Raw genomic sequence first — 10,783 nt, 5'->3', positions numbered from 1 at the left:
AAAGCCCAATCCACCATGTTTTGCCCAAGAGGAGCGTCTGAGAACATTGGAGGCTGTAAGGCACAAAGAGATTTCTTTGCTGCGTAGGGGAAAATATGCTATGAAAATATTGTGAGTGACATTTACAGGTTGCTGGAGGGAAATCCCCACTGGCTTCCTAACAAGCATTTAATATTTAACATAGTTGTGTTTTTTGACTGCTTTTGCTGTTCTAGCTTCCTATGAAGTCTTTTTGAGCTGTGCTAATATTAACTCCAGAAAGCCAAGGATGGAATTCTGAAGCATGAGAAGATACATCTTTATTTTCTAAAGCATGTCTATGAAAGGTATAATGGTCACTGACGCTGAAGCCCACGGTTATGAAGTAATAGTAATATTAAACTAGTCTTTCTTTCTGGTAGTGTCACATTTTTTGCTCTTTAAACTCAACTTTATAAAGGGTGAGCACTGGTCAGGTCATACACATCTCTCAAGGAAGTCATCAAGGAGTTCCTGATCCTGGTGATACTCATTTGGGATTTACTGGCTGAGTCTGCAGAACAAGTTGTACCGAACCAAACTCTGCCAACCTTGACCACCAAGGAGAGAACAACATCTTCAGCCCAGTCTGTCTGGGGCCAGCACCAGACACAAACACGAGTTATTGAGCTGCAAGCCCAGGCGTGAACCCGTGTAACCCATGGATTTCCACACTCGTGCCCATGGCCACACGCTTATGTTATTAAGTACAGCCGGAATCGCTGTTGTTAATTAATCAGAGGTTCCCTGTGTTTTGTTGACTGGCACAGCGCTACGGCCGAGAATTTAAGCCTGTTTAAGGCACGACCAGGCACGAGGCTGCTACTGCTTCAGTGCCACCTAACGCACCCCTCTATTCCAGCAGCCTCTATGGCCTGAGGGAGGACTGCAGCCTAAAATATAAATCTGAGTCAAACCGGCTGCGGAGCACTCGCGGAGGAGTTCGGTGACGAGGGTTCCCAAATGCCGGCACCGCGGGCGCCTACAGGACCGACACCACTACCCCACCGCGGGCGGCAGCGCGGCCCTTTCCGCCGGCCTCGGCCGCGGCTCCTCCCCCGGGCGGTGGCAGAGGCGGGGCCTGGTTCCTCCCGCCGCCGCCCGGGCCCTTCCTGCGCCGCCCTGCGCGGGGGCACCGACGTGTCGCGGCGGAGGAGCCGCGCTAGGCCGCGCATCCCGCCCGGCGCCTCAGGTACAGCGCGGGGGGCCCTCCCGCCGCCAGCCCCGCCGCCTCCCGCCCCCGCCCGCCGCCGGGGTTCCCCCGGGGAGCGGCCGGGAAAGTTTAATTTCCCCGGGTGCCCTTTGTGTGGGCGGCCCGGGCGGCCTGGGCCGGGCGGCGGAGCGGAGGGACGCGAGGGGAGGTGGGAGCGGGGGGGCTGCCCGCGGCCCGCTTTCCCTCCTTCCCTGCAATTCCCCGTTCCGAATTTCCATGGTAACCCCCAGTGGGCAGCGGGCGGTGCCCGGCGGGAGGCGCGGGGAGGGCGCGGAGGTGTCGGCGTGAGGCTGGGCCTCCCTCATGCGGTCACTGTCCCGCAGGTCCCCGGCAGCATTCCCGACGATGCCACGGGGAGAGATATGACGACGGCCTCCGGGAGATACTCCTGGCGTGTTCTCCATAAGGTATGGCCGGCTGGGAGCTAACGTCTAGAGCAAGTATTTAGTGTTTTCCTCCGGCGCATGGCAGCCAGGATAGACTGGGATGTGGAGCGCTAAAAGGGCTTGTTGGTTCCATAAGCCGTGTAGGAATGCGATGGTTCCTGGGTTTGTAGATGATCCTAAAATTGTGTGATGGGGAGATTAATTTCTTGCATTTCTTTACTGTAATTTTTCAAAGACGGTATGTGATGTTGAGAGAAATACACATATGGGGGTATAAAATACCAACCTTCTGCAATCCCAGCAGAAACTTTCCCCTTCTGACTGTCCAGTTTAGGCCTTAGTATGTTGCTAAGTCCCTTTTTCTTCTCCATTATTCTTATAATGTCTAAATACTTGGGATTTCTGTTACAGGACACAGAGTTATCACAATCCAGCATAAAAAAATATAGAATGCCTATTTTAAAGTTCATCAAAGTAATTACTGGGCTACAGATTTGCTTTTTTGTTGTTTTGTTTTGGGGTTTTTTTTTTTCGTTTCTAGCATAGGTGGTGTATTGACTTTCCTGTCTTACCTGTACTGATGAAGTCCTGAATAAGAAGTCCTATGGACTTGTGCAGCTGTTGCTGTGCAACCCTGCTCTCTTACTCAAAAAGAAATTGCTCTCTTACTCAAAAAACCCAACTGCAGTATGTTAATTGTTGTAGTGGCTGCAGTAATTACTGTTGTGACATGAGAGTCAGTGTGACTCTTTGACAGACTGTAGTGCAGACAAAAGGTTTTGAAATGCTTTGGGCATTAGGTTGGTGTATCTGTTGGGTAGGAGAACAGTGCCTAAAATGGGTGATAGATAGGAGATCCACGGCTGTTTATGCAAAAGTCACTGGGCAGCCTCACCAGTGAGGCCAGAAGGTTGCACGATGAGAAGCATCTCTACCTCTCCTATCCCATTTGCCAGTAACGAGATCTGTCCCAAGTGTCCCTCTGTCTTCAGCACCATCTTTCTTTGTAGTGGGAGTCTGGCATGTGTGCAGGAATCTTGCCTTGTTGACGAGCACAAACTTCATGGGAGGAGAAGGAGATGCACATTTCCAATGTTGAACAGAGATATTGTTTGCCTGGAAAATGTCAGGCGCCGCTAGAAATGAGTGGAGAAAGCAGACTGCAGGCTTCTCTTTGGCAGTTTGAGCAGGAAGAGATTGGGAAATGGAATCATGATCATGTAGGTGTTGTTTCTTCTTTTGGGGCAGCAGCTCTGTGAAGAAGCCACTTCTGCTTTCCTTCTCCAGAGTTTGGGGAACATGAGGAGCTGTGAGTCTGAGGAAGAGAGAAGGCCCATGAACATCATATTGTCCTTCCAGTTGAGAGGCCCACATTTTCTCTTTGGTTTCCTTTTTTTTTTTTCCCCTTCACACTTTGTTTATTCTTGTCTTGTTTTATGAATGGAGCAGAAAGAGTGAGCAGGTGAGCATGAGTGTGGATGTTCTACGTACATTTTTCTGGCACCTCATATGAGTAAGTCCAAATCATATTTACCAGCAAATCTAGGATTTGTCTTAATATTTCTAGCTTTTTGTACCCACCTCACATAGGTGCTAGATTAAAAAAAAAAAAAAACCAACAAAACTGAATATTCTCAGCAGAAGGTAAAGAATTGTTAACGTGGCTCCTTCATACTCAAAACTGACAGGTCCATGTACTGATCAGGTGTTCCAAGGTACTCATACCTGATAGCTTAAATATCCCAGCTTTTTCTCTATCAATCTGGTTCTTAAATTAAAAAAAAAAAGGGGGGCTCTTTTGGATGTGTGTGGGTATGTGTTAGGGCTAGATTATTAGAATTGGGGTAGCATGTCTGGCACTTTGCAATATGTTAGAGAGTTTTCATCATTTTTATACAGTCACTGCAAGACTGTATACAGCAGTATGGACTTTATACAGCAGTGTAAGACCTTCCTTTTGGTTTTTGGCATTCTAGGTGTAGCATGACCATACTGGGTTTATGCCATGGAATTTTTTATTCTTTTTGTCAACTGAAGCTGTTTAAGGGATAAAAAGGAAGTAATGTGAATAGAGGTGATCAGTTTTGTTTGATCTTCTGTTGGGCAGGTATTAATACCACAAGGACTGTCAGCAAACATGGATGGCATGCTCCGTTGCTCACCAGGTTAAAGTTTGGATGTTCTTGTTTGCAGAGTACCTGCCCTGTAGAGTGACAGTGGACTGGCATCCTGTGTCAGGACTTGATGTGAGGTGCACTGGGCCTGCTTTTTGATAGTCTGGTTGCAGCTTTATGCACAATGTCAAACTGTGAAATATTTTTAATTGGCTCCCTCATAGCCACTTCCGGTTCAGGACTTGGATAAGGCTTTGGAACACATGATTCCCATGAAAATTCATATTTTTAGGAAGTTATTTTCTGATGAACAAGAGCCTGGTCCTGCTGAAGATGGCAAGTGGAGGGGCTGTACAGGGAATCGTGCTGTCGACACAAATTGCCATGAGCATCTGTTGGACTCCTTTTGTCACATCAGGACCTCGGTGTTGGGCTTTTTGCTGGGGCTCGTGCAGTTCTTCTGCCTTTTCTCCACATGTCACTGCTCTGCAGTGTCTACCTTTAACAGACTTGTAGCAGGAATGCCTGCTGGGGCTCCTTGGTCTTTGTTCAGCTCTGTGGACCTCTCTGGAGCTCTGTAAGATGCTCATATTTCACTGTTTTCCAAGGGGATAATGCACACTGTAATGATGATGCCTGGAAAAAAGGGTACAAAGAGACTTCATTCTCATCTTGTGTGATAGTGTGGGCAACTAACCACAGGGCCTTTTCTGACACATATTTTTACTGCTTTGATGATTGTTTCTGAACGATTCTGTCATCTCTGGTGTGGAAGAACTGGGTGCATAACGACATAAATAGCTGTAGGTAGGTCTGTTTCTCCAGCACAGAGTCTGCCTTCTGATTTCAAATTAGTGCTCAGCATTGGGAGGTTGGGTTTCCAGGTGAGAGGAAGTACATTTGCTACAGTGGGTACACCACAAGTGTTTAGTATAATTGTTTATTTGGTACCTGAATGAAAGTGAAATATTACTTTCCAGATAGTTTGTCTAAAAGGAGATAAATAGCTTTCCAGTTTTTGACAAAATGTTTACACTTGTGGATTTTATTAAATAACAAGATTTTGTTCAGTGATGGGACATTTTGGGATAATTCTTTTCAGAGGATTTTATTCCTGTGTTTAAAGAAATGAAGCTCAGCTAAAGCTTTTTTTTAAATTTTTTTTCTTAAATCTGCTGTTCATGTGGCTACAGCTGGGAAGGGCAAAAGAAACCGTTACAAAATGTGATAATATGAAAGTCAGATGTTGTTTTATCCTGGCCTTGTAGGCTACCCATGGTGCTTTGCAGTGGAGATGCAGCTGTTCTGTTCTTTCTTTGGAGTCACTACTGTTTTTTCTTGCCTCTTTCCCTGTTTGAGGAGAGTGTTTTGAGATGTTCTTATGAAAGAGACAATTCAAGGGGAGGGTGGTGGCATTACTCTTTGGGCTATTCAAGAGCTTTTGCTTTTCCACAGCCCCTGTTCTGCAGTTTGGTGGGAAAGTAGCACAGTCTGAGGAATTACAGAGTCTGCTGAAGCATAACAGCATGTGTGGTTAAGCAGGGCTGATGGGAAATGCAGATAACTCGTACATTGCTTTCTTGTCGGGTTGATTTCATCCCAGCAAGGCTAACCTGGACGGTCATCAGTGATGCTAACTTTGCAGAGAGGGTACACCCTCAGTGCGAGAACATGAGACTGGGGATAATGTTGGGGTGTGCAGAATGCACTCAAATACATGGAGTTTTTTTGTGAATACAAATACAGTTGTATTTATTAGGCTCTCAGAGAGGCCAGGCTCATATGGCCTCCTCTCTAAGTTATGTGAAGAGGTTTTATGTTGGAGTGTGCTCCAAATGCAGGTGGCTTGCCATGGGGACATGTCACTGCTCTCCTCTGACTCTGGCCTCATCATTGCTCTGAGAGTCATCATCTTCCTGCCCTGAAACCCCAGGGTGGAAGTAGGTGTTCAGGAAGAGCTTGGCTTAGCAGAACAGCTCCCACAGCTTTAACCTCAGTCTCTGAAACTGCTTAAATGTTTCTGCTTCAAGCTGACCTTGGCTCCCCTGCTGCAACAGGGATGTCTGTCTCAGGGCACCAGGGACAAGCATGGAGATTTCAGCCTGAGGAATTAGCTGGTTGGAAAAAAAAAGTGAAAGCTTGCACTAGTGCAGTCTGGCTCACATTGTCTTACAAAGGTGCTGTGTACTTTGCTTGTACCATGGTTTCCCTGTTACTGCATGAAATCCTGCTGATTTAGAGCTGTGTAATAATACATAGGGAAAGCTCAACTTTTGAGGATAGAGTAAATATATTAGGCCAATAACAGCATGCCATTTATTAGCTGTTGAGGTCCTGGAAGGAGTCCCTTGTGTATTTTTACCTTTTTGTTAGTTTCAGGTATGCTTTTCTTTAATAAATATCTTCAGTATTTATCATATGTTCCTGAAATGGTGCAGTATCTTGCTTTAGCTTGACTTGTGGGTGGCTTCTGATAGTTTTCTATTCCAAAGCATGTTGGGTAGCCAGAAGAGTGCTTGAAATATTTTAATTTCACTCTGTTGTTGCCAAAGCCTCGACAAGCAGCAGGGACTTTAGCATGCCATTTGTGTTCACAGAGAAACTTCTCCTGCCTTACCTTTGGGATGCAGAGCATATCCCTTGAAAAGTGCCTGCTGGTGTCCAAGTGTGGCTTGTTGTGGACAGTGGGGAATGCTTGAAGGAAAGCTTGCTCAGTGTTGCATGTTCAGTTGGAACCCTGAGGGCTCTTCCCCCTGAGTGCCGACTGTCTCTTCTTAGGTGTCACTATTTTTGAAGCTGAAATAAAATTTGGAGAGCAGATTCTATAAATGATATTGGAAAAACAAAGCATGTGAATAATTACACTCAGAATATGGGAAGGAGGTTTGTGAAGAACTTTTGTACAAGTGCTGCTACTTAGAAAAACAAGCACGTTCTCCAGAGTTACAACCACCCTGTGCAATCACTTCAGAGTAATACACTTTGTTGTTGTGCTCTCTTCCAACAGCTGAAACCTCGGGTGTGAAACTCAAGAGTCACAGCGCAGTCATCTCAGAAATAGCCTCATGTGATTAATGCAGTGCTGCCTCACAGAGCTGCTCTTTGCTGACTGTGCAGTACCAAGCCTGTGGCTCTTGCTCTCGTCACCGCAGTGTTTTGTTCCATGCTGTGTTGTACAGCTGTGTCATATTGTACTTGCTGAGCATGTTACTGAACAAGAGTGTTTTTAAAGAGGAGGCTGTAAGTTGAAATGCAAGTCTTTGTGTGCTCAAACTCTAGGAATACTGTCAGTTCAGATCATCAAAGCTATTTTTGTTGTTGCCGTGGCTGATTTAGTTTAACTTCAGCGGTATTAAGTCATTACAGTGACAGTGTAATTTAATATAATATATTTAAATAAGGAAATTAATACAGTGTGTGCAAAACAGATGTAATATATTGAAGGCATATTGCAAGTAGAGCCATAATCCTGGGTTGCAGGCTCCATCACTACTTTTGTGTCTAACCTCTAAACGTTTTCTTAATTGTGTTAGTTTAATACACATTGCTAGACAAAATGTGAGCAAATTATGGTGATTACTGGAGAGAACACAGTTGATCTAAACCATTTTAATTGTATATAATTTAAACACTGATGTCATGAAGTTACACAGTCACATATTTTTACTACAGCCATATGTTCTTCTAAGTAAGAGACTCAGGGGACTCACCATTTCATAATTGACTCTGCACAGTTAATGCAGTTAACTGCGTTTACCTGCCTGTCATTTTGCACAGTTAGTGCAGTTAACTGCTTTTACCTGCCTTTCACTTGCATGGAAAATAGAATGAGTTAAAATACTCTGCAGAACTTTTGTTCTGTGTTAACACTGAGTTTCTTTTTTTTGGTATGTTTAAATCAGCAAATTTGTTTATTATTGTGTATTTTAAAATGTTGATTTAGGGGCTAGTTATAGATTCATTTGTCTATAAAATGTTTATTAGTGGAGCACAAGGAGCTGCTGTTCTGTTGGTGAACAAATTTAAGTTTTTCAATTGTGGGTAAGGTTATTGTACAGAGATTAGTGTAGGGCAGGATTTTTGCCTTTATATGGGCTTGGCACATATTCCTTTGTAATGTGGATTTAATTCAGGTATGATTGCCCAGTTTTCTTTGTCTTTCTGAAGTTATACTTTGTTGGTCAATTTAAGAACTACATTTTGAGGAATGTCTCGTTTTGGGCAGTACAGAGATGAGTTTTTTCCTGTACAAATGTGGTTGTTCATTTGGGTTAATTATCCATAAGGTCCTAACTTATGAGGGTACTAGAATAGCTGCTAGCTATGAATAATTTAGTACAGCATCAGATTGCGTGCCACTTAAGAAAGCCTCTGCCTATGAAGCCTTGTATCTTGTTGAAATCCACTCAACAGTATGAAGGTTACTGCTTGCACTGGTATTTTATTGTACTCTTTCCTTTCTATTTTAAGATTTGTCATTAAATATTTCATGATGATAAGTAATGAAAATACCTGTGCAAGAGTAGGTGGCCAAGCTTGTTTTTGAAATGCTGAGGTGTTGAGCTACTCTTCAGTCTTAACTTGTCTTTGAAATTAGTTTTGAATCTTTGGCTAGCATCACACAGATAGCATTTTCTTTACACAGATTTATGTAGTTGAGACAATTCATATCCTAGACAATTCTTTGAGATGGTACTTCATTGTGGGGAAAGCAGAAAGGCTTAATGAATGGCTTGCAAGAGTTACAAGATTTCAGTGCTTTCTACAAATTGCTCGAGTTGCTCATACATCTGACTAGAGCAGACTGTGGCTCATATTACAGAGGCTTTTTCAGGAGAAAAACTGCAAATACAGCACTTTGAAGCAGTTCCAAGTGCAGATAAATTCATTGTATGCCTTTAGGAGACTTGGTCATGGCAACATAGCACTGGATGTGTTTTTTAAGAATGCTAAAATAAGTGTTTTATCATAATATACTAGATTTTTCACAAAACCACCCCAAACATTTGAGAAGAACTTAATTGAGAAGTTACTTTGGAAATGTCAAGGGAAGAACATAAGCAATAAAAGTAGTAGAGAAAAAGGGTTTTGTGGGGCCTTTGGGGGAGAGAGATTAATGCTTTATGATATTTAAGGAAGATCTGTCAGATGTCTGGAAAGGTTTTTGTCTGACTACTTCTGACTGTTCCCATTCTCTGCTAGTAAGTTTTCCTTACTATGGACCTCTCCATTGGTATGCTCTGTTATAGCTGAGCATCTCTTTTAGAATTGTTTTGTAGGACACTTTTAACAAAGTAGAACCTGTTCCTTTTATTTTCCGAATGAGATTTGTAATATATGTGATGCTGCTGGAAGCCGACGGGGTGAGATACAGCCATCCCTTGGTGCCTGCTTTAGCACTTGAAGATAAAATTGGCCTTTAATCTTTTTGTGCTCCTTCACAGGGTAGTGAGAATTTAAGTGTCCATTAAGGGTTAGTAGTTAAATGCTAAGATCTTGCTAGGTGTGTTTAATTTCTCCTTAAAGGTGAGGATCCAGATGAGTCCCTTTGAACAGGCACTCCTTGAGCTGTGCAGTTTTAATAAACTCTCAAACCCTAATAGTTGTGCAGTGTACTACTGTCTGATACTTTGATGGAAATGCAGTTTTGTTTACAGATGGAAAGAATTCATTAAGTTCAGCCCTGGTGTAAAATTTTTAAGGTTATTTATTTTCAAACTGGGATCTTAAAATTGAACTGAAAATTAGTGGGACTTTCCTTACTCTGGAGCTTTTTGATCTATGATTTAATTGTCTTCTCTGTGCAAATACATTATGCTGGAACAAACTCTACTCTACTAGGCAGCCATAAGAGTTGAATTGTCAGTTTTCCTGATTCAAGTACAAGGTTTCCTGATATTTGACAGGAAATTCTATTGTGAATGTATGCACTGTGGCTGCAATAGTTATGGCAAAAAGGAAGAAGTGCCTGAAAGACTTACTTTTTTTTTTCAAGTGTAACATTTTATTGTTGCAGTGCACAGGAACAGGCTATCCTCCAAACCTGCAGGTGTGTGAAGAACAGACTATGAAGTTACATTCTGCCTTTTATTTTTGTGTTTAAAGTAAACTTTCTCCTGTTGTTGAAATGTGTCAGTTGAAGTACTGCAGTTAAAAACAATACTGGAGTGTCATTGTTTTGATACAGTGTCTCCCCAGAGCTTTATTAAAGCCTTGATATCTATTGTTTCCTCTTTAGCTTTTATCAAGTGGTGATTTTATGCAATGGCATCAAGCCACAGTTCCTCACCAGTGCCTCAGTCGAACAGCAGTGATGCTTTCTTTAAAAAAGAAGCGGACGCCACGAAACGCTTTCGCCCTGTGCAGTCCCTGCCGGACGTGTGTCCCAAGGAACCCACAGGTAATGTTGGTGTGCGGGCAGAGGGACAAAGCAGCTCCATTTGCTGAACCATTGCCAGCTATCCAGTCAATATTTCTTGTATACTGGTGTAGTGTACTAAGCCATAGTCTTCCAAGCATGCTGTGATTCTTTTTTATACCACCCAGTGTCCCTTTGGAGCAATAGGAGAGACTATTTGCAGCTTGTTTTAAGATGTCCCCATTTTAGGTGGGACTTTGCTTGCATCATTCCACATTACAGCTATGATCCATACTCCATGTAAGAAGAGGGTGCAGTGTGACAGAGCTAGTAGGAGACATGTCCAGTGTGCTTGGAGCCTGACTGCATTCCTTCTGGGAGATACCCCAGCCCTTCTGCAGGAAGAAGCAAGTCACCTGTCTGTAGTACTAAGTCTCTGGTGCTGTTGTTAAACCAGATTTTAGTCATGGTTCTAGCTGTTGTGTTGCACTGAAGCTTAGTTTACACAAAGGAGTAGGTGGGATGGGATCTTAAGAATTATGACATATAATGCTAACAAATTACAGCTCTCATTCTGATCAAGATCAGATTATTAGAAATATGTTTGTGGTTGGGATCTTTTTCTCTTCAGTAGAAACTAATGTTGAATGAAATCTGTTTAATGAGTATCAATACACCACTTCTGTGTCCAAAA

General features: G+C 43.1%; 1 protein-coding gene across 2 annotated transcripts in view; it reads left to right on the top strand.

Annotated features, from left to right (window-relative positions):
- The first annotated feature begins 1,057 nt into the window (after window positions 1-1,057).
- VPS54 (VPS54 subunit of GARP complex) overlaps window positions 1,058-10,783 on the top strand; it is a 48,550-nt gene continuing 38,824 nt past the window's right edge. For both annotated transcript variants that reach the window (XM_071424580.1, XM_071424572.1), the window contains exons 1-3: window positions 1,058-1,210; window positions 1,555-1,638; window positions 9,970-10,131. In XM_071424580.1, coding sequence (XP_071280681.1) covers window positions 9,996-10,131 — 136 coding nt within the window. In that variant the 5' untranslated portion in view covers window positions 1,058-1,210; window positions 1,555-1,638; window positions 9,970-9,995. The remainder of the gene's footprint in view (window positions 1,211-1,554; window positions 1,639-9,969; window positions 10,132-10,783) is intronic.

Source organism: Agelaius tricolor, unplaced genomic scaffold (genome assembly GCF_023055355.1).
Source record: "Agelaius tricolor isolate 1412-34295 unplaced genomic scaffold, bAgeTri1.0.p SCAF_1, whole genome shotgun sequence".
NCBI classification, from domain to species: Eukaryota; Metazoa; Chordata; class Aves; order Passeriformes; family Icteridae; genus Agelaius; species Agelaius tricolor.
The sequence above is the reverse complement of the archived record's forward strand: the minus strand, read 5'-3'. Positions and strand labels throughout refer to the sequence as shown.